Genomic DNA, 22,531 nt, shown 5'->3' on the forward strand with positions numbered 1-22,531 from the left:
ATGCAAACCTGTTTAGGGAACGTAATATTCTGCCCGCTTTTGTTTTCCTAAGGGGCTTTGGACTAAAGGAGCACTAGATCTGCAGTGTTGACTCTAGCGCAGCCCACTCACCCCTGAACCTTGAGCAACTACTACAGAAAGTGAGTAAAGCTGTTCATAAGGGTAGTGTAGGTTCACTCCATGGGCCTGCCTATGAAAAGGATTTATCTCTTGAAGGCATAAGAGGAGGAAGCTGGAATGGGATGAAGGGAGGAGGGTAGGGGCGAGCCCGAACTCCATTAGGGAAGTTGTAAACTCCCCCATCAAAGTGAGAAATATGAAGACACATATCCTGCAGACCTGTGTGGAACTCAATATCTCCCAAACACTCTTTATTGGTCATCTAGTGTAAACTGGCATATAGCTGAATACACAGCAAAAATAGTTTCAATGGATTATATTTTATCTTTGTTGGAAGTCTGGTGAAAGGATATGCAGGAGAGGCTTTGTTAAGTTTTTAAATGTATTAGCAGGTGTTCAGACAATATATACATTCATGTGGATGTTAATACTTCAGCAACAGTTAGGAACAAATACATTCATGTTGTGCCGATTATAGGCCATTAAGTTGAGGGTTTTATATGAAAAAGGACGTTAAATATTAATTAATTTAAAAATACTGCTTGATTTATCAATCGATTAGTCTGGTAATTGTTGCAAACCCAGTTTTTTAGTGCTTGGCACAGCATGTGCTTTGAGCTAAATGCTAACATCAGCATGCTAACATGCTAACAATGATGATGCTAACATTCTGAGGTGCAACAGTTAGGTTTACCATATTAACACATCATAGTTTAGCATGTTAGCATACCAACATGATAATATTTTCAAATATGAAAAGGCCCTGTTTGATTAAGTAGTTTATATATTATGTGAAATGAAAGGTAGATAAAAAACGTTTATGTTCCTGACAGAGAGACAGGTTATTATTCCTCAGCCCTGACAGATGAAGTGGGCACCTGTTGGTAAACCATCACCATTAGTTGACTTGAACAATTAAAGGCGCCATATGTAGCCAGAGGCAAGCATAGGAGAAGGAAGTGGGTACATGTATCTCTACCTCTAAATAAAGACATCAATCAGAGGGCTTTGAAGCAATGGATGACAAGGCTGATTCCCAGAGGAACACAAGCAGGAGCCACTGTGTAAAGGGAGACAGCTGAGCATGTGTGCATATAACTAAAGACTTTACTGGCTGTGCTGCCACTGTATGTCTTTACTGATGGTTGCTGACATGTGCTGTCTGGACCGATAATATCAAAGAACAAAAAGGTTGTCAGCACCGTCACGACACAAGAACTGGCTGTTCTAAAGAGTAGTAAATGTTTAAGACCAACTCAAAAGTATGTTAAAGTAGTTTGGAGTATACATTCTGGGCCAAGTTCAAATTGTAAAATGTGAAATATATTTATTTCGAAATTCCTTATGAGGTTGTACTCAAGATACAACTATGTGTCAAACCATGAGTAAAACAAAAACAAGTGAAGGCGTTTTGGGGTTTTTTAAAGCTTTTTTTAGCCAGATAAGCAGACTTCATTGGAGAGTGACAGTGTTGAAAGTGGGAGTCAGAGGGGATGACATGCGTAAAAGGTTGCAGGACCCCATGGGTCCACTGCATGGGCACTGAACCCCAATACATGGGCCGCTAGCTCAACCAGGTTAGCTATACAGTATGGTTGCCCAGGTTAAAGGCTATTGTCCTATGTGTTACCGTCTTGTTAATGACTAAAGGGACACAAAAAATGAAAATTGGTCACGTATTGAGTGAGTACACCTCTCAAGTCAGCCGTGAAACTGGCTGCATTTTTACACCATCGTGTTCATCCACTACAGTCTCGGATTGTAATTATAAGTGCTTCATAACATTATGGGAAATGTTTTTTTTCTTTACCTTTAATTGTATCAATCGTGTTTGTTATTGTTCTAAGCAAGTCTTGCTCAAGAAGAATTCTCATTCGGAAAACAAGAGGGTTAAGCCTCCTCCACATTGTGAAAATCAGCTTAATATTAAGCCATAACATTGATCTTTAAGATAACAATAAGCTACACTTTCTTTACTCAAACAAAACAAACTCCTCCATTTTCAACCATTGCATTTCAGCAACAAGTCACCTCAAACATGATTCCTTTTTGAGCGACGCTTGGTTAGACACGACAACAAACAGCCAGGATTAAGCGAAAGGTAAATAAAAACATTGAATTTCTCTGGGGTCCTGTCCATAACTTTGCCCAACACTTGTAATAACAATCCGAGCCTGTCAGCAGCAAAAACAAGCCCTTTCAGTGGACGTACATTTACGTCACACAATTGCCCGGAAGGATTACATTGCAGCCCATGTGCAGCACTCTCGCTCAGTACTGAACCAATTAGAAAAATGTTTTTCCCCATTAGTCACTTGGACACAAAAACATGGGAAAATAGGGTCCAGGTTTGAAAAATACTAATGTTACCCTTTAAACAGGGCAATGGTAAGAAATGTTTGTCCTGCTGCTCCAAGGGCATTTCACTCATCAATCATGTCTGCAAAAGCCAGCAGCATGGTGGGGGTTTGGGGGCCCCTGCTTCATCTGCATTCACAAAGATTCAAACCCAGCAAAGAGGTGGGCCCCTCAGTTCTTGGGTTGTCCTATCAGCCTCATTCCATTTGTGTGGTATTATCTGCCTTGTCATAAGTGTTCCGCGTACAGTTGCAATAGAGTGGTGAAGAAATGAGTTCTTAACACGGAATGAGTTAGCATTTGAACACTTCTGGGTTTCCCCGTGACGTAGAGATTTTGATTAGATTACTTAAATTAGGTCTGTGGTTAATACTAGCTTACAAGATTTTCACATTTTGTTCTAGTACATAAAATACATGCATTTACGTGTCTTATAAAGGCGGTTAAAAGTGACTAAATTAGAATATTAAAAGCCATCATGCAGAACATGAGGCTGCATGTAGTTTAGCAGTGGTGACATGAAATCATTCAGCCATGATATAGTCAGCCCTGCACATAACTTTTTTGCCCTTGTTCTCAAAGGAGCACCTGAAGATGTTGCTTGGTGCGCATCCTCTGTATCACGAATGTCAATGGGGGGGGGGGGGGGGGTGCTAGTGGAGTATGAAGCCCTCTATATCGCGAATGGTCAATGGGGGGGGGGGGGGGGGGGGGGTGCGCGCCCGTGCCTCGCAGCATGGAGCGCATGAAGCAGACCCTTCACACGTCTTACCAGTTCTTATGCAACTCGCATATATCTCTCTCTTCTCTCTTTTCTATCTCTCTCTTCTCTCATGCCTCTCTGTCTCTCTCAATGTTGGTGCGCAAACAGTGGCGTTTTCTCCTGGAGAACAAGGGAAGCCAGGCTTCCCCTGTTTTTTCGGATTGTAGTGATAATTTTAATAAATAAATAAAAACACTTCGTTTAGTTTCGGAAATTCTTTGTTGTGTGTTGCTGCCGGCCCGTCTCTCCCCCATTCTCATTGAGTATTTTACAAAGAGTGAAACAGCGCCCCTCTAGATGTTATGGTGAAACAGTAGATTGCACTCTCTGTTGCGAGAGGAGGCCAGCCGAAATTTGCTTCCCTTGGTGAAAAAAAATGGAGGGATTGACCAATCAGATGAGGCTCACATCATGCCCCTGCCAACCTGTGATTGGTCAGGGCCATGCCAAGGGAAGCCAGAGGCGGCTGGCTTCCCTTGCCTCACGATCCAATCAAATCGCATCAACTTAGTGGTGCAGTGACGCGTCCCAAAAGCGCTCGGTTTCCCTCGACAAAATAGCAATGGGATTTCTCCATAGGATTTTGGAAAATAGCTCGAAAAAAGGTCAGTGGAAAACGAACCTGTTAGGTAAATGCAGGTTTTGTTCAGTCGGATAATATCCACATGTCTACCCTACTTTTATAATTTTCGAATCATAAATCTAATCGATAGAAGATAGATAGCGTCACTGCACCACTCTTACCGCCGTTAGAAAGTAGCAAGCAACTGAAGCAAGTGCAATTATGGAGGGTGGAGATTTGGAGTATTTAATCAAAAATAATTGTACTAAACTTCCGCTGAAGCAGCAACAACAAATACAATCTGATGACAGCGAACCGGACGTAAAACGTTAAAGGTCTCCTGATTTAGTTTGTGAATGAATGCTTATTAGAGTTTGGGCTGGAGAGTGCGTGCGGACCTGTCGGTCAGATAACAGGCGTGTGTAAGTCCTGCATCTGTATGATACAAAAGTGTAAATGATACCGGGCGCTGTAATCACTCATCTGGTTACGTTATTACATTGACCACCAAACCCCCCCCCCCCCCCCCACCCCAAAAGAAAGGACGTATTATTGGCTTCCCCTAATTTTTTTCCCACGCCACGCTACTGTGCGCAAATGCGCTTCTTTCAAATGATCCGGTGCTCCTGTTTTAGCGGTGGGTGCGCATGTGCACCAGTTATGTGCAGCCCTGGATATAGTTCCTTCATAGCATTATATTATCTATTAATTTCTGGCGCTGGCATTTACGCTTTCTGTTATATATAAGTAGTGTGGAGAAGTGTTGAGATTATCCTTCTGAAGAAAATCTTAAATGTCCAATGGAAAAATCCCATTGCTTTTTGTCGAGGGAGCGCTTGCGAAGCAAACTTCCAGGTCAGCCCACAAAAATATGTATTTTTCTAATACAAACTATACTTTATATAATTCACCAGTACTGATGGAAAGTAACTATTTCAGACAGGCTATGGTAAAAGTTAGTTGAAAGTCTAAAAGATGCTCTTTTGGGGAATTCAAAAAACGACAGAACGTAAATGGACTGCATTTACATAGCGCTTTCGTCTTTGTGACAACTTAAAGCACTTTTACAACTCAACTCAGCATTCTCCCATTCATAAAGAGGCACAGGCTTTTATATAACGTGCCACCTGCTCGCACACTACAGGCTCTGCTCTCAGGAGCCATTTTGGATTTAGTATTTTGCCTAAGGATACTTTGACATGTTGACCAAAGGGGCCAGGGATCCAACCACTGACTTTCCAATATGCGGACAAACACTCTTCTTCCTGAGCAACAGCCACCACCATAACAATCTTTGTAAGTTGTAGAGCATACTCTACAGTGTAAATCATAATGGACTACATTTCCAATTATACTTGCACATTTCATCCATGTCATGTCTCAACCAGATTCTCAGGTCAGAATGATATTGTTTCTCAATACCAAAATCAAACTGGGCCATGTTTAGCCATATCTGTTCATTTATTTAGCATCCAAATTGGCATACATACTGTAAACACACACATCCTTCCATACCCACTGATTTGTTATGGGCATGTTAAAAGGATTTTGTAAATCAAAAAAATAGATGTTTTCTCAACATCAATCAATAAGCGGCCCATAAAGATGTCCTTTTTGTGATCCTGTGATATTTTACAAAAACATCATCACTCAGATGTGATAATCGGGGGTTTGAGAAGCAGCGGGTCGCCATCAACAGAAAGCAAAGAGTGAAACAATGCTGGGCCATTGTGCCAGTGTGTGAACCCAGTGGGAAGGAGCCAGAGAGGTGAGAAAGGGCAAGGCAGACAGCGTTTTCACACAAGCTGGAAGGACATTCCTCCGGGTTCTTCATCTTCAGGAAAGGGAGGGCAAGAGAGAAGAATGACTTGTCAAATGCCGTGCTGCCTCGTGTTTTAACACGTACAAAGGACGCTTTGGAAGGCCCCTTTACTGGACAGTTAACTAACGGAAAGTGTGATGAATAATAGGACTATTATAACAGTCCACAGACAATAAATAAGCAATGAATATAAGTTGTTAAGAAAAAAACTAAGATAACAGATGATATCTATGATGTTGAGGGGAATGCTTAAAATGCACATAGATGTCCTACAAAAATTGTCACCTATATAAGTTGCATTTTTTTTGTTTAGTAATTACAGTGGTAGGATTTCAGCTACCATAACAGCCTGTTAAATTACCTTTTAGAGGCTAAACCACTGTAGCTAATGGTTACTTTATTACCTCTGCCTTTATTAGAAGTTACATTTTGAAAAAACAAGTGGAAAAAGAAAGCATTTCAAAGAGTGTGTGTGCGTGAGTGAGTGCATGTGTGCATGTTTGAATGTGTGTATGTGATATAACTCAAGTATCTGTTATTCAGGGCAGAGTAAAGGTGCTGTCATTTTTTGGACAAACAGTCCTGGTTTCCTAAGAGCTATTCCAAAATTGGGACATGGTCTTTCAGCAGGACTCATCTGGTGGAAAAGGAGTGAGGAAGGTGAGGCCCCAGGAGGGATTGGTCTGATGAAAGACACCACCTGGAAGCCTTCAGCTACATCCCATATTAGGACTTATTTTGCAGAGTCAGTTATCCACTCAGATGTTTATACCTTTGCAACAAAATTAGGCAAGTAGTAATGGATGTAAAATAAAAACACATCTTAAAATACTACACGATATAGCACAACGTCAATTTGGTTTTGCTGCTTCTGAAAGTTATCGGATTAGGGGGAGTCCCATTTTGTACAATTACTCTCTCTTTTTTCAATGAAGTCACACACATTGCATAACTCTTTTACACTAACTCTCCCCAGCTCCGGTGGCATTTTTTTTCTCTTAGTGCTGCGAAACACAATGGAAAACGCACGATCACTCCAGCTGTCTCCCATTACTGGCTTTGACCAAAATTATTTACACGCCTGCTTACTGGAACTATGGAGAGAGAGAGAGAGAGAGAGAGAGAGAGAGAGAGAGAGAGAGAGAGAGAAAGAGAGAGAGAAAGAGAGAGAAAGGGGGCGGGATTCGGTTCACTCCCGCAGATTTGCGTAAGCGCCCTCGTAACGGGAGGCTGACAAGATATGATAAAGCAGGACGAAGATACGAGTCTATTAGTAAAGACCTGTCAGCTGCAGCTCATTCAGGTGATCTTCCTCCTGTGACTGTGTGTTTGCGTGAGTAATTATATCAAAGTAAATATTCCACGATTTAATTAAGACACTGCTGTTAATTAAACTGAGTAATACAAGTGTGACCTTTATTTAACAGGCAAGAGGTATAAACAGGGCCAGCATGGACGTCTCCTCCTTGACAGCGCTGTTAAGATAAAGGCCTCATCATAGGGGGAGAGCAGACCTGTAATTAGACACACAGGACTCCCGTTGCTACGTAAACATCCCAACCACTCTGCCTGGCAGCACACTGCCTCTGTGCCGCGCTGCTCCAGCTCCTCGCATGAATCACAGGGCAACATCTGGTTTAGCACGCTGGAAGGGACTTTGTCGGTTTGGCACGCTGTACGTGTGTGGAGTGTGTCGATTTGGACCAGACGACCCACGCCTGCCTCTCTCCTCCCCCTGGCTACCCCTCCTCTCAGATTACAGAGGTTGCACAATGCTTTTTGGCAGTCCCACTATTGCTGGCCCTATAAAGCATTGTGCATATAAAGACAAACCTTTTGCTCAACTGTGCGGGGGAAAAACATTAAAACCACTTTTGGCAGCACAGTGACTCCAGTCTGCCAAGAGTATACAACAAATCCAACAGAAAGAAAGTTGTTTACTCTAGTGTTTAAAAGTCATACGTATACGCCGTGAATATGATCACAATTCCCTTTTCCACTCATTGTTTGATTTAACAATCCCAAAAGATTATGTGGTTCCACAATGAGTAGCTGAGGACAGATACGCACTAATAGCTCCATCATTCATCAAGCCGCCCCATAAGTAGAATCAGGAAAGGCTATAGGAGGAGGAGAATGTACTACTTCAATCAATGGCGTGTTTTTCAGTGAGTCACCAGCCCGGCGTTGTGCCTCCAGTAAAACCAGCATCCTGCCGGAGCTGTTTCTGGCAAGTGCCTCAAATTAATATCTGGCATGGCTCCTAGAAAACTTGATTTTACAGCAAAACCCAAAACTCAGCCCAAATGTCCACAATATATCCTTCAAAAAATAACCATTTTGGCAAGCTGAGGAGAGGCGACCACAAAATGGTAGTGAGGATATGAAAGAAAAAGTTATAAACAGCTAAAGAATTGAGCGCAGCAGCAGAACAGAGACTTGAAATATGGACGTCAAGGTGCTCTCAGTCTGAGTTTTAAGAGTTATGGGAGGCACGGATCCTAGATAGCATTACGCTCAGAGAAGACTCATTGCAGACTAATCTAAACATTACGTAAGAGAGCTCTCCTCACAAGTTTAGAGGGCAGATGTTACTGTTTACACAGATGCAGCGAGATGATAGAAAAAGACAGAAAAAGAGATAGAGGTGAAGATGGGCTGAAGAGGTGGTGTGAAAAAAAGATGACAAAATTGATAAGCTTACAACTGAAAGTGAAAGATCATTCAGCCAAATAAAGGTGGAAGATTGTTGTTTTATCTTGAAAATGTTATTGATTGACTGCCTTGACCTGCTCAAAAATCAGTTTGATAAACCCAAGTGCATCTGAAGATGTGTCCATTGTTCACCAAGTACAATCACTGCCAGGGCACTTTGGGGGAAAGGGCATTTGGTTTTTCTAACTGTAAATATCTGTCCCTAGTGACACGGTTAAACAATGCGTTGTGCCGCATGAGGAAGAATTTAGAGGAAAACTTTGTACGTGACTTCATTGTGTTTGAGATCCTGGCATTGTGGTAGAAATTATGTTTGCTCTACCCACAGAACATACTGACTACACTGCTATTGTTTGAGTAGAAGTCCACTCTCTGGAGTGTGGTTCAAACCTCCAGGGAATAGGGAAGAACTTTTGAAATAATAACCTTTGGCGTCAATCAGACTGTAAGAATGAAAAATGGGATCACTTTTTTGGAGCGCTGGCTATGTGGCATGCCTGCTCCCGGGTAATCATCCCTGTCCTTCCGCGGAAAAGCAACATGGGGATCCAGATTAAAGCTGGAGTGAGTTATAGTCTAATGGCAAACATTGTGAAAGCAGACCCTGTAAACATGACAACTCATAATCCAAAAAATGGAAAAGAGACATGTACACTGGATTCTGAATGTGGTGGTTGCCAACTTGAGCATTTTTTTTATCATACTGTGGCGCTGAGCATCAGGTTTAGATCAGTGAATTGAATATTTTGTTGAAACGATGAAACCGCTGCTAGATATTGAAGCCAATGTGGACAACAGTAACAATTCCTCTAGTTAATAGCCTACCCCTCCCACTACATAAATGACCACAACCAAACTTCTCCCGAGAAACATATTTATTTCTGCACGAGAAACCTTTTTAAAAAGTAACTTTTGATTTCACTTTTCCATGTAATATTTATGTTGCTTAACAAGGGCAATGCAAAAGTGGTTACCTGGCAGTGGCCTCTCTGAAATCTGATTGGTCAGTCTAAGTGTACATCATTTGCACTTGACCGATACAATGAATTTGTCTGAAATCTTACATTCTATTTTATAAATAGTATAATATGTCAAATAAATAGTCTGTGATATATTTGTTTTTGTTTTTTTTTGACATGGTGATCTTTGTTGGTAAGTCATACGACTAAAAGAGGGATTGGCATGAAATGTGATAGACATTAATATTGAAGGTCAAAAGAAGCATGCACATTTCTCACAGTGAGAGGTACAGTACCAGGGTCGGACTAGCCATTGGGAATACCGGGAGTTTCCCCGGTGGGCCGGTGCTGTGTGTGGGCCGGAGGGCCAAACATTTTTTTTTTTTTTTAAATCTTTTTTATTTTGCCTAAATCCTACCGGCCCACATTTGTAAGTGTTCCGGCCCACTGGGCTGGGCTGGGCTGGGCCGTTTTGATAGGCTACCTTTGTTCTATCTATCAGTATCAATTTCACACATCAGGCCCGTAGCAGCAGTCACTGCGCAGTGAACGATCAGGAGTGAGTGACTGAGAGACCTAGCTGGCAGTTGCTTACAGATGGATAAACAAGCTCCAAAGCTTAAAGGCGTTTTTGTATACAGTATTGTAGTGAGCCCTGGGTTCAGAGGGAGGGGCTTGCATAGGGGAGGGGGGGGGGGGGTTGGCAGGGAAACGGGGTTCAGGGGGAGTGGCTGTACGGCTGTACCGGTAGGATAGAAAAGGAGGAAATGACGTCTGACTCAGAGGTCGCGCGGCTGTGGAGAAGAACGTGTTGCCCACATTCTGTTACTGAGTTTAGGCTAGTTAGCTAGCATGTTTATTGTTTTGGGTGCAGTCACTTTTGCCTCCACTTGTTGTTCAAATAAATGTTGAAAGAAAAAGTAAATCTGTTTACAGTTCTGTTTTATATGGGTGTTGAAGAAGAATTGGGAGGGATGAAACCCTCTTTAATGGTCACACATGCAGAGCACACGGAGTGTACCAGGAGTCTAGTACTAGGAGCAGTGGGCAGCTATTGTACAGTGCCCGGGGAACAATGGGAGTGAGGGGGGAAGGGGGATGTCCAGTGCCTTGCTCAAGGGCACCACGGCAGGGCAGGAGGAGAACTGGGACCTCTCCAAGTAGCAGTCCACACTCTATATTTAGGTCTGTTCGGGGACTTGAAACGGCGACCCAACGGCTCACAGTCCAAGCCCCTACTGACTGCCATAGATTTAGTCCCTAATTTTGCTCTCAAAGTGCACCAGATTGATGCATTTAACTTCAACATTTTAAAAAAAATCTTCCCGGGAGAGCTTGCCCCCGTACCCCCCTAGAGGAGGTTAGGTCCACCACCTGCCCACAACCCCTGTTAAATTGTCTGACCCACATTGAGGATGCTTCCTACGCCCATGTTTTATTCCATGTGTCAAGTCAGGCAAATTGGGTCAAAATGTTATTGCATCAATGATCTGTTAACATTAAAATCACTAAATATATGCTGTAACTATTTTGCTCTAGGCAACCCAAGGGCTCAGGTAATGTGATTACTATATGAATAATGGTCCAAAATAACATAACATGCATAGGGTTTTTTGTTAAGTAACATACTTTCGTCGCCGCGCATTAAGTGGGACTGTCTGTCAATTAATCCCCGGGCCACTTTTTCCCCCCAGTCCGCCCCTGTACAGTACTGTATTTCTCAATAATTAGACAAAGTTATGGTATGAGTTGTGGCAGTGCATTATCACCATCCATTGCCTAACATTAATTGATATATGACACACCGATAATGCACATGCATTTTAAGTATTCGCTCTTGTAGCAGTTCACTTATATATTTTCTCTGGCTCTGTCTGTTGGTTTGATTAACGGCTGTACATTACTCAGTATTTGGCATTATCTAATCCTCATTCCAAACACTCTGACAGATACATGTAGAGCTGCTGAGTGTTTGTATTATGAGATTGAACTTGTCAGCACTTTCTTAAATGTAAATCCCCCTTACTCACGACTCTGGCAAAGCGCTGTCTAGAAAGGCATTCTGGGAGAAATAGTGGAAAATCCCATATGGGCAAAGTTGCGGTTGTCGGACAAGACAGCACTGCAAGACTCTGTGCTGCGTAGTCAATATATGTTGTTGCTGATAGCAGAGTTGCATAGTGGAAATTAAAAACACATTCAGTCATGTCATTAATTATCTTTTAGATAGCTCTAGGCTTCACTTCCTGAACTACAACACAACAAACTCCTCGCACTGCTCTCTCTAACGGTACGTCCACACGGTTCCGTCGCGTTCTTCAACGGAGACGCTTCCCATTAACTTTGAATGGGGTGACGTCACGCTTTGCCGAACTGCATTGTGGTTCCGTCGCGTCGCTTTGCCTCCGTTGCTAGCTTCGAAAGTTGAGAAAAGTTCAACTTTTCAAGCGTCGACGGAAGTGCCAGCCAATCAAATCATATGCCAATACAAGTGCTAGCCCAGGGGTGTGGAACCTTTTACCTCTCAAGGGCCATTTCAATTTTTTCAACATCCTCCGAGGGCCGTACAAATGATTGACCTCTGCTTAAAAGTACTACAATCACAGCCCATTCATTTCGCCTTTCTTTTACGCTGTGCAAAGAAAAAACAACCTCTTAATCCAGATATATTGGCGTTGGTGGCGAAGTCGATAGGGAGTTGGCTTGGCAACTGGAAGGTCACCAGTTCAAGTCCCGGCAAGACCAAGTGCTACCAAGGTGTCCCTGAGCAAGGCACCGTTCCTTACACTACTCCCCGGGCACTGTTCAAAATGGCAGCACACTGCTCCTAACACGAGGATGGGTCAAATGCAGAGAAACAATTTCCCCACGAGGGATTAATAAAAGTCCATCTTATATTACCATGATTCACGTGCACGGTTGTGGCATGACCACTAAAACAGAAAGATATTGGACACAAGATGTGTGTAAATGTATTTAGTTTCCTATCCATGTGGACATGATTTAAGTGTGGGGGGGGGGGGGGCCCTAATCTCCTCAAGGGGGGTCCGGGGGGCATGCTCCCTCGGGAAGATATATTTTTTTAAATGTTGACGTTAAAAGCATCAATCTGGTGCACTTTGGGAGCAACATTAGGAGATCTATGGATACATCTCTCAACACCCATATGAAACAGAACTGTAAGCATATTTACTTTTTCTTTATGGATATTTTACAAATCACTCCCCTTTCAAACTGTATTCTTGTTTATTAATAACAACTTTTTTTTACTGTCATATAGTATTTTATACCTGTTTACTTTATTCTCTTATTTTTTTATAACTATAATGATCATATAAAGATGTGCCTTTACCTCACTGGTTGGAGAAAAAGCTTCTTATATTCGTTAGCATAGCTAGCTAACCAAATGCTAATAACAACAAAGTTATTGACTGTAATGATCAGTATGACAGATGAACAGATCGCCACTGGGCTTACAACTAAGACACAGCCACGCAAAAACTGCGGCATGTGTACGGCTCCTTATGGATACTGCTTGGAAGTGCTGGAGCGACGTTCTGGTGCTCTCCGTCAGAACTGGACCCCTGTCAGATGAGACATGTACCACGTGATGACACGTTAGGCTCGTGTTGTGTTCAAGGACCCTGACCTTGGCCAGGAAAAACAGGCACTCGCTTTGTTTAATTTGTTTGCAGTCTAGATTTCTTTAATTTTTTTCTTTTTTGTTTATAAATTACCTCAAGGGCCGTACCAAATGGTCTCGCGGGCCGTATACGGCCCGGGGGCCGGAGGTTCCCCACCCCTACGCTAGCCAATCAAACACACTCCTTGTGTGTCCGGGGCGGGAGATTAATGTGATTGGTTGTTGGTCGCGCACCAGACACGCCCACCGGCAAGCTTCAACGCGACGGAACCGTGTGGACGTACCGTAAATCTCACCTATGTTTTCACTGTTGAAGTGAAAATGTCCCCTCTGTGGGAATAATAAAGGATTTCTGAAGGATTTCTGATTCTGATTGGCAACAAGTTACCTCTTGCAATGTTCAAATAATGGGGGAAGGAAAAACAGTTATCTGCGATAACATTTCAAACTGTTTAATGACTGCCAGCTGCAGTATTCTAGCTCAATTCAGGATCAATTTAAAAGAAAGTTCCAATTAGTCACTTAACAATACAGGACTGTCTCAGAAAATTAGAATATTGTGATAAAGTTCTTTATTTTCTGTAATGCAATTAAAAAAACAAAAATGTCATACATTCTGGATTCATTACAAATCAACTGAAATATTGCAAGCCTTTTATTATTTTAATATTGCTGATTATGGCATACAGCTTAAGAAAACTCAAAAATCCTATCTCAAAAAATTAGAATAGTTCCTCAGACCAAGTAAAAAAAAAAGATTTATAACAGCAAAACACAATCAAACATTTGAAAATGTCCATTAATGCACTCAGTACTTGGTTGGGAATCCTTTTGCACGGATTACTGCATCAATGCGGCGTGGCATGGAGGCAATCAGCCTGTGGCATTGCTGAGGTGTTATGGATGCCCAGGATGCTTCAATAGCGGCCTTTAGCTCATTAGCATTGTTGGGTCTGGTGTCTTTCAGCTTCTTCTTCACAATACCCCACATATTCTCTATGGGGTTCAGGTCAGGGGAATTTGCAGGCCAATCGAGGACAGTAATGCCATGGTCAGTACACCAGTTACTGGTGGTTTTGGCACTGTGGGCAGGTGCCAGATCATGCTGGAAAATGAATTCCTCATCTCCATAGAGCTTTTCAGCAGACGGAAGCATGTAGTGCTCTAAAATCTCTTGGTACACAGCTGCATTTACTCTGGGCTTGATGAAACACAGTGGACCAACACCAGCAGCTGACATGGCTCCCCAAACCATCGCTGACTGTGGGAACTTCACACTGGATTTCAAGCAACTTGGATTTTGCTCCTCTCCAGCCTTTCTCCAGACTCTGGCGCCTTGACTTCCAAATGAAATACAAAACTTGCTTTCGTCTGAAAAGAGGACTTTGGACCACTGTGCAACTGTCCAGTGCTTCTTTTCCTTAGCCCAAGTCAGACGCCTCTTCCGTTGTCTTGAGTTCAGAAGTGGCTTGACCATGGGAATACGGCTATTGTAGCCCATTTCCCGGACACGTCTGTGAACAGTGACTTTTGATACCTGGACTCCAGCTTCAGTCCACTGTCTTTGAAGCTCCCCCAAATTCTGGAAGCGACTCTTCTTCACAATGCTGTTAAGGCTGCGGTCATCTCTCTTGGTTGTGCAGCGTTTCCTGCCACATTTCCCCCTTCCAACAGACTTTTTGTGGATGTGCTTTGAAACTGCACTCTGTGAACAGCTTGCTCTTTGAGAAATTTCTTTTTGTGTCTTACCCTCCTGATGGAGGGTGTCAATGACGGTCCTCTGGACAGCAGTCAGATCAGCAGTCTTCCCCATACTTGTGATTTAGTTTACTGAACCAAGCTGAGTGTTTTTCAAGGCTCAGGAAACCCTTGCAGGTGTTTCGAGTTAATTAGACGATTCAAGTGATTCGTTGAACACCCTACTAGTATACTTTTTCATGATATTCTAATATTTAGAGATAGGATATTTGAGTTTTCTTAAGCTGTATGCCATAATCAGCAATATTAAAATAATAAAAGGCTTGCAATATTTCAGTTGATTTGTAATGAATCCAGAATGTATGACATTTTTGTTTTTTTAATTGCATTACAGAAAATAAAGAACTTTATCACAATATTCTAATTTTCTGAGACAGTCCTGTATATCTCCAATGAAAAGCACTACCCATAAAATGATGTAAGCAAACTAAAGTGTAATCTAATGTTGTTATTATATATGATAGCTCTATTTGTTTCACATGTAGCTTAGCAATGAAAGGATCTTACCTGCAGATGCCAAGCAGCATATTGCCAGAAGTAACAAGGGAATTGGGAAACTCCTAGCCATCCTGTCGTTTCCAGTATGAGGAAGGTGGGCAAACAGGCCTTTTCTCCTGCTCCTCACAAGGATGTTCCTCTCTATGAAGCAGTCTGCAGAAAGTCAGTTCCAAGCACCAACTGCAAAGTGAACATAAGTAGAGAAAGTCAACCAGAAGAAGAAGCAGGTTGCATTGAGCGTGGACAAACAGCAGGGAACTGGGCTCTGGTTAATATACACCCTGTGCTGTGGGAGTGATGAGATGAGACAAGAGAATCAGCAGTTTAGAGGCCAGCGGATTAATCCAGGAGGGTTAATTGGGGCTCATGCATGCTTCAAAGGGCCGTGCTGCACACACCTTTCCTTGCCAGAGTGTATGAAAAGTGTGGCTGACCGGCTTGCTGGGAGTGAAACACTTTGGGACATGCCACAGGTTATTAACACTCTTTAATTGAGAGGGCCAGGAAACACTGATGCTCCAGAGGGGTCTTAAGTAAGCAGATTAGTACTTACCATGCTAATCAGCATGACCTCCCCTAAAGCTTTAACTTTAGTAATGTGACCCAAAACATTGACTAACAGGACGCAGCAATACGTCCATGTACTAAACACTGAGGATGTCCAACACTTTTTACACAATCAACAGAGTTCCTCTTAACCAACTAACCTAACTAATAAAAACATAAAATAAGTTAAACATGGTCATGTTACTTTATGAAATTAAGTCAAACTGAAATTAAAATATTAGTATATTAGTATATACTTCTTGTTCCTGGGATTTTTGGCACTCAGGTCATTAAACCTCTGCCCAACTGGAACCATGTAAGAGTGGGACTGCTGATAGCCTCCCTCCTTTATAGTGGGATAAACACACGATTGGTAACTTACAGTGGGAACCAGTTGGTGAGCTATGATATCTAGCTATCCAAATGGACACTTGCTATCCCAGCTTGCTAGCTTTCACTTTTTAAGGAAATACAACTGAGCCACACGATGGGTCCTCCCTCATGTTGAATATTGTGAAAGGAAAGGCGGCTTAAAAGGCTAACCAAAGCTATGTGGGCTTTTTCATAAAGGGGGAAACATATTTATTGACATGGTCCTAGAATCTCATATTTACTCTCCCGTTTGTTAGCGGTTCCTACTGAGGGATATCCATTTTTCAGGGCTCGACATTAAGGACTGCCCGATGGCCCGGGGCCATCTAGTATTTAGCTTGGGCAATGAAGCCTCACCTGCTGGTGGCCCGATCGGGCAATCTATTATGCCAGTATCATGCAGCTCGCGCATCCAGTAATGAGTAACCCGACAGTAAAACTAAACATACCTATAACTAGTTACGGTAGTTGAGAGGTAATTAAAATAGCTATGTGTGATATTCTAACATGAAGTGTGTGTTTTGTCCGCTCACCGCTGCATGTGATCATGCAGCGCTGCGTGTCGACCCATCAGCAGCAGCTGATCTTTCTGTCCCGTCAGATTAGACTTCACTCGCGTTTATGTCCATATCGACCAGATCCAGCTAGTTCTAGCTAATGATATGACTACCTGCTTATTAAAAGACACCTAAAGCATAAGTGTCGCTATGCAACTGGGTGAGACCACAAAGTATAGCGCAGCATTATGCATTTGTTTACATGCCCACCGGAACACCGAGGCATTAGCAACAGATCAACGCACAATCAACCCATACAGGACATCTCTTTCTCCACATTAAGTGTTAGACATTAGAATTGACTATTCTTGTCTGTCACATACTCTTCTCGTCTGTCACATAAGTGGCGCAACTGAAGCGGTATTGCGCTAAAGGGAAATTATTTTGACCAAAGAGATTTAGATTTGCCGGCTAACGGGAACTCTGACGTCGCAATTTTGTGTGCTTCGCGGATGCGCTCGGCTCCTCTCGAATGCTGCTCGAGTCTGCTCGGTCAGCTTCCGGATGAGGAGGCATTTGTTCGACCAACTTACAGTAGATAACATTACAAACATTTTTAACAGGGGCCATAATAGTGTAAATAATGTTTGTTTTGGCAGTTATAACTGAATGGAATGTGTTCTACTTTTTTACATCTGGGAAGGCATTTGCCTTCATCAGATGGAAAGTGTCTTGACCAACAACTTAAGTATTTCCTATAACTATGCAGGGCATGCAAGCGAGCAAACACAAACAAGAACAAACAAACAAGTGAAATGAAGAATAAAATTGAAAGTGTACAATATAATATTGTGGTGGTTCATCTTATAATTCAGTCTAGAGAATGCACCAGACAGCATCTACAGTAAGACCTGCAAAAATCTTTTATTTTCTAGGGGGAGGCCCCCCAAACCCTTCGTGCCATTTCGTCCACGCAAATTTTTCAGGGCAATCTCTATTGGGCTCAGGGCCATATATTAGCTTAGATGGCCCACAGGGCCATCTCCCAAAATCCTTAATGTCATGCACTGCCATTTTTGATTTATTTTTGACGTATTTTTTCTTAATAATATAAGCTGACACGCTGTTGTATTTATCTATGTGTGGTTGTTGTTTTTGCATTTATTTTTAAGTTTTTGAATGTGGGTTTTTTATGTTTGTAAGTGTTAGTATGTGTGTGATAAAAATAAGATGTAATTAAAAACAAACAAAGCCAGATTTGAAGGATATATAAGCCTATCACAGTATCTAGTCGAAGCCCACCACGTAGACAGTAAACTGTTTAAACTGTGTATCTCCTAGCAACACGCCCACCAGATGTCAGTCAGCTGCTGCCGTGGGAAAAACCCACCCAGAGGTTGACGCCTTGATACAGGTTCCACAAATAAGTCTTAAACTGCTTTATCCTCTCTGGAACAATTGACAAAAGCTGCAGTATTATCTATTTACCTAAAGAAAAACTTGATGTTACTGTAGTAAAAGATGTTACTGTAAAAGAGAGGCAGGAGGATTTTAAAAGCAGGTTAATTATCTGGAATAATGATTAGAAAATAAATGAAAATATTTTCAGTGAAGCACCTTAAAACTACATAATATTCATTTAGACAAATCATCATTGTCATTGCATCAGAACAGGGAGGATCATCTAGGCTAGGTTTTCATCATTTCTGAAAGCAGTGCGTTCTGACCTTTAAATAAACAGTCGATGATTCTGACTAACACAAGTTCAGGCCCATGATATCTGGAATAATGCAATGGCTTCAACATCTAGGCCCATGTTTTTTTTTAATCTTGATTCGAGCCTCAAAAGGGGATTTTTTAAATAATAACTTTATACAAATGTATTCTGGAGAAACATTTTAAACAATATGTTTTTATTTCTAGGTTGAGTAACATGTTTGAAGTGGTCCACTGAAAAAGTTTTACACAAACTACTTCTCTGAGTGATATCTGATTCTTAAAACAACAAAACTGTAACTTGAGTTGAATTATAAACTCATGTGGTTAAGGTGCTGTGACAGGAACTGCACTCGGTCACAGTATAAGCAGAGCACTGCGTGGTAAAAACAGATGTGTGCTCCTATCTGCCTCGTGGTGAACCGTACAGGGTGTATGGGAGGTGATGCATAAAGTCCTAAGGTGCATCGCTCTGCAGTGCAAACAGCTTGCACTGGACAAAGGGCCTTTCACTGTGCGGCGATCCAAGGCCTGGGAAGTGATTTTGGAAGATCATGACAAATATTTCACTTTCAGCTAGTCAAGGAGAGCCAGTGCCCTCTGTTTGATGTACGCCTCTCTGTGACCTTCCTCTCCTCAATGACTAAACGAAGGTAAACTGTGTTGCAATATCTTCGGTGAGTCAGACCAAATCAAAGGAAAGACGCATTCAAGACGGAAGGAAGCTTAATCTGTTGGTTAAGGTTGGGATTAAAGATAGAAAGTGTTCATAGTATGTTTTGAAATGAATCTATCACAATTTTCACAAGCGTGTAAGGTAAATGAAGGGTAATCTGTTTTGGGTTGAGAGTAGGGGTTTTACTCATGCCTCGGTGCTGGTTGTGTTGCAGCAACAACTTTAAATCACCTCATGTGACTTCTCTTCAACCCTGACCGTCTAAGCCGAGCAACTATTTCAACCAAAGAAGATCTGGAAAGTACATCAGTACACAGACTCCAGACTGAGCGTACTGCAGTGCACATTACCGAAACCAAGGTACATACTTGTGGCCACTTCAATGCTAAAGGCCCTGGCTTACATTTGTGTCATCACGTATGCATACGCAGAACAAACCATCAAACCTCCCACTTCTCCTTCTATCACAAAAGCACCGCTCTGACTGACTGATTACAAGTGTTATCAGACCCTTATTTCTAACAGCGCTCTCTGTCCCTGCACGCTACAGCGCAGAGAAACACCCTGACACCTGTGCATGATGTACATGATGTGCACCTTTGACAACAGCGTTACCATCCAAACAGATCCTTGACACATATGTTATACTAAGGCAGGGTATATGCAGTAATACCTTTTAAGACCTTTTTTAAGACCCTTTCCATACATTTTAAGACCTCATCGCCATTTTGAGTCTTAACCGGTTACATTGGCGCCACACTTGACCTCACATTTACTATATACAGTATTGATTTTCCTTCCTCCTTATCTTCCAACCATTTGGACGCAGACTTGTATCTCCCCATAACGATGTTGTTCAACAACCGGCGTAAACGGACTAAGCAATAAGCGTGCGATGTCCTGTTCAGATGACGTCAAATCCAACGGGATACCATAAATAAACTACACAGAATCACACTACACACCTACGCAATGATTACATTCAGGCAGACTGTAGAATACAACCTCTTTGGACAATTGATATACTTATTGAAAACAAGCTACAAAATGTAAAACCTTGGAAAATGCCATTTAATACTTTTTAATAGCCTTAATTTTCGCTAAATTGATTTATCAACTTTTAATACTTTTTAAGACCCCACGGACACCCTGTAAGGGCTGCAATGCATGCATGTTTTCATTATACATTATGTTCTAGCTCAAAAACATTTCAGAAAATAGGGAAATAGTGCAAGGTGATGCATTTCAATGTGAAACAAAACAGAAGCAATGAAATATTTGAGAGGCATGTTCTGACTTTTTTGGATGAGAAATAATCTAAATGACTGACATTTGTCTGTCATCGGCTAATCTACTAGTACACAAATCACTGCAGCTCTAATTTTAACATAATAAGTCCAGTGTGCAGTAGTCATAATACTTTATGCATGTCACTTTTAAGTATTTGTTTCGATATCCAATGTCCTGAAATGGAGCTCAAAGGATAAGTAATTGACTTAAAATGAACATTAAAAAAAAAGGTTCAAGTTTCATGAAATAGTTTGTAGCGAAAAAGACTAACATGCTTGTTCTGGTTCTCAAATGAAAGGGTTTGATGATTGAGCTCATGCACCTCAGGGTGATTTAAGCTTAGACTATGTTTCCAGTTATCGATTCATGGTGTACTATTTAGCAATGATTTTGTACCTGTTTCCATGTGTTTACGATGTGTGTTGATGTGTGTCCTATGTTTAATGTCTGAAAGAAAACGTTCCACCTTGCAGCAATATAGTAAAACATTCATTAGTTTTTGTTTTGTTGGATATTTGAATAATTTTGGATTTCAGACTCACTCTAGGTACACATTTGCAAATGAAAAACATAATCTTGGGCTTTTGCTTTCTTTTTTTCAGTCCAAAAATGCATAAAGTAAGTTGAATGCATCCTTTTGGTTGTGAAGATTTCAAATGTTTTTCCTAAAATATCCATTGACAGATTTGAAAACACATTCAATAATGTGCAACACATCAGATAGTTAACATGGTTGAGAAGCCAAGTGTTTCTCCAGGGTCCAAATAATAACAGTATTGTTGGTAAAAAAAAAAAACAGTGCAAATCACGTTCACCATGAATTCTAGGCAGTTTTCAATGTCATTTGCAAAAAGAGGATTCGTGTTGACTCGTCCTGCTTTCAACCCAGGTCTTACACGGTTCCCCTGTCATGAGAGCATGCTGTTCTCTATTTGCAGCTGGGAACACCTCTCAAAGCACTGTTTACCTCCGTTTTATGTTAATGTCCTGTTTTCTAATAAAACATGACCAAAACAGTATAGCATCGGATATCAACATTAGCTAATAGCCTGTAGCTTGTAGAGGAGCAGCGAGAAGGAGAAAGCTGCATGTCAACGCAGCATTCAAGAGACAGATGTTCAGCTGGATTTATGGGCGGTTAGGTAAACACAGCTAACTGGAAAAACATATTTTTACAATACATCGTATTTACAGACACGGTGTACAATGACAGTCTTTTAATAAACCACACAACTCCAAAAACAAGCACAAATCTTGAAAGTGTTGAAAACGTACCATGCAGAGTCTCCAGAAAATGCCCAAACTTGCTGGAAGTGAAGTCGCTCGCGGGATGCGGATATTAAACGTCTTCTCTCGGCTGGACATTTACACCATCCCGTTGTTTTTGGTGGGAAAGCGAGCGGTCAAAACTGACGTGATATTGTTCTAGCAAAGTGTGGATAAACAGCCCCTCTCGCTGAAAGTTGTAACAGTTTACTACTATCTATCTGCCTTTTACTGGGGGCTTCATCTGGGGGCGGGGCCTAGAGGGAGGAGGCTGAGCTGTGCGCGAGACGGGCAATAGTAGAGACGGGCTGTTGCTGCACACCTTCCCAAAGCGGGGTTAGGGCTCTTCGCGAGCCCCTGCACGAGCGTCAGGAGGTCCCGCAGACAGCATTCAAAGTCAAACAACTTTATCACAGACTCAGATAAAAGACGAGACATTACTTCAAATAAAGTTAAATATATAAACTTACCAAAGCACTTTCCGTTACTTTTGGATTACCTTAATATTAAAAGCAATGCCTATAAATAAGCCTACAAGAGAAAATAAATGTCAACCAAAAAGAGTGAAAATCCTAAAGCAAATTAATTCAGTCGGTGTACAGATTCTAACCTTAAGTGTTGGTCTACAAAACAATATTACGGTGGCCCTGAAATGCAAGACACCACAGCATTTCAGAAAACACCACAGCATTTCACAAAACGCCACAGCATTTCACAAAACGCTACAGCATTTCACAAAACGCCACAGCATTTCACAAAACGCCGCAGCATTTCACAAAACACAACAGTATTTCAGGAAACACCACAGCATTTCACATTGGACGGAAAGGGTATTCCTTTAGGGAGAACACTTCTTGTTTGTGATTGGACAGAGCCAGCCAGAGAAGCACTGCTGTGATTAGTTGTTTTTGCTGCCAGTCAAGAAATTACGCTTCGTGATTGGTCAACGCCCGACAGCGCAATATGTATG

At 41.8% G+C, this 22,531-nt stretch overlaps 1 protein-coding gene across 1 annotated transcript in view; it reads right to left on the reverse strand.

Moving 5' to 3' along the window:
• Positions 1–21,811, reverse strand: part of tgfbr3 (transforming growth factor, beta receptor III) — an 81,901-nt gene extending 60,090 nt beyond the window's left edge. Inside the window, exons 1-2 of the mRNA XM_079689120.1 lie at positions 21,571–21,811; positions 15,208–15,378 (exon numbers count right to left, since the gene is read on the reverse strand). Coding sequence (XP_079545246.1) covers positions 15,208–15,268 — 61 coding nt within the window. The 5' untranslated portion in view covers positions 15,269–15,378; positions 21,571–21,811. The remainder of the gene's footprint in view (positions 1–15,207; positions 15,379–21,570) is intronic.
• Between the last annotated feature and the right edge of the window lie 720 nt (positions 21,812–22,531).

This window comes from Notothenia rossii (assembly GCF_949606895.1).
Source record: "Notothenia rossii genome assembly, chromosome: 1".
NCBI lineage: Eukaryota > Metazoa > Chordata > Actinopteri > Perciformes > Nototheniidae > Notothenia > Notothenia rossii.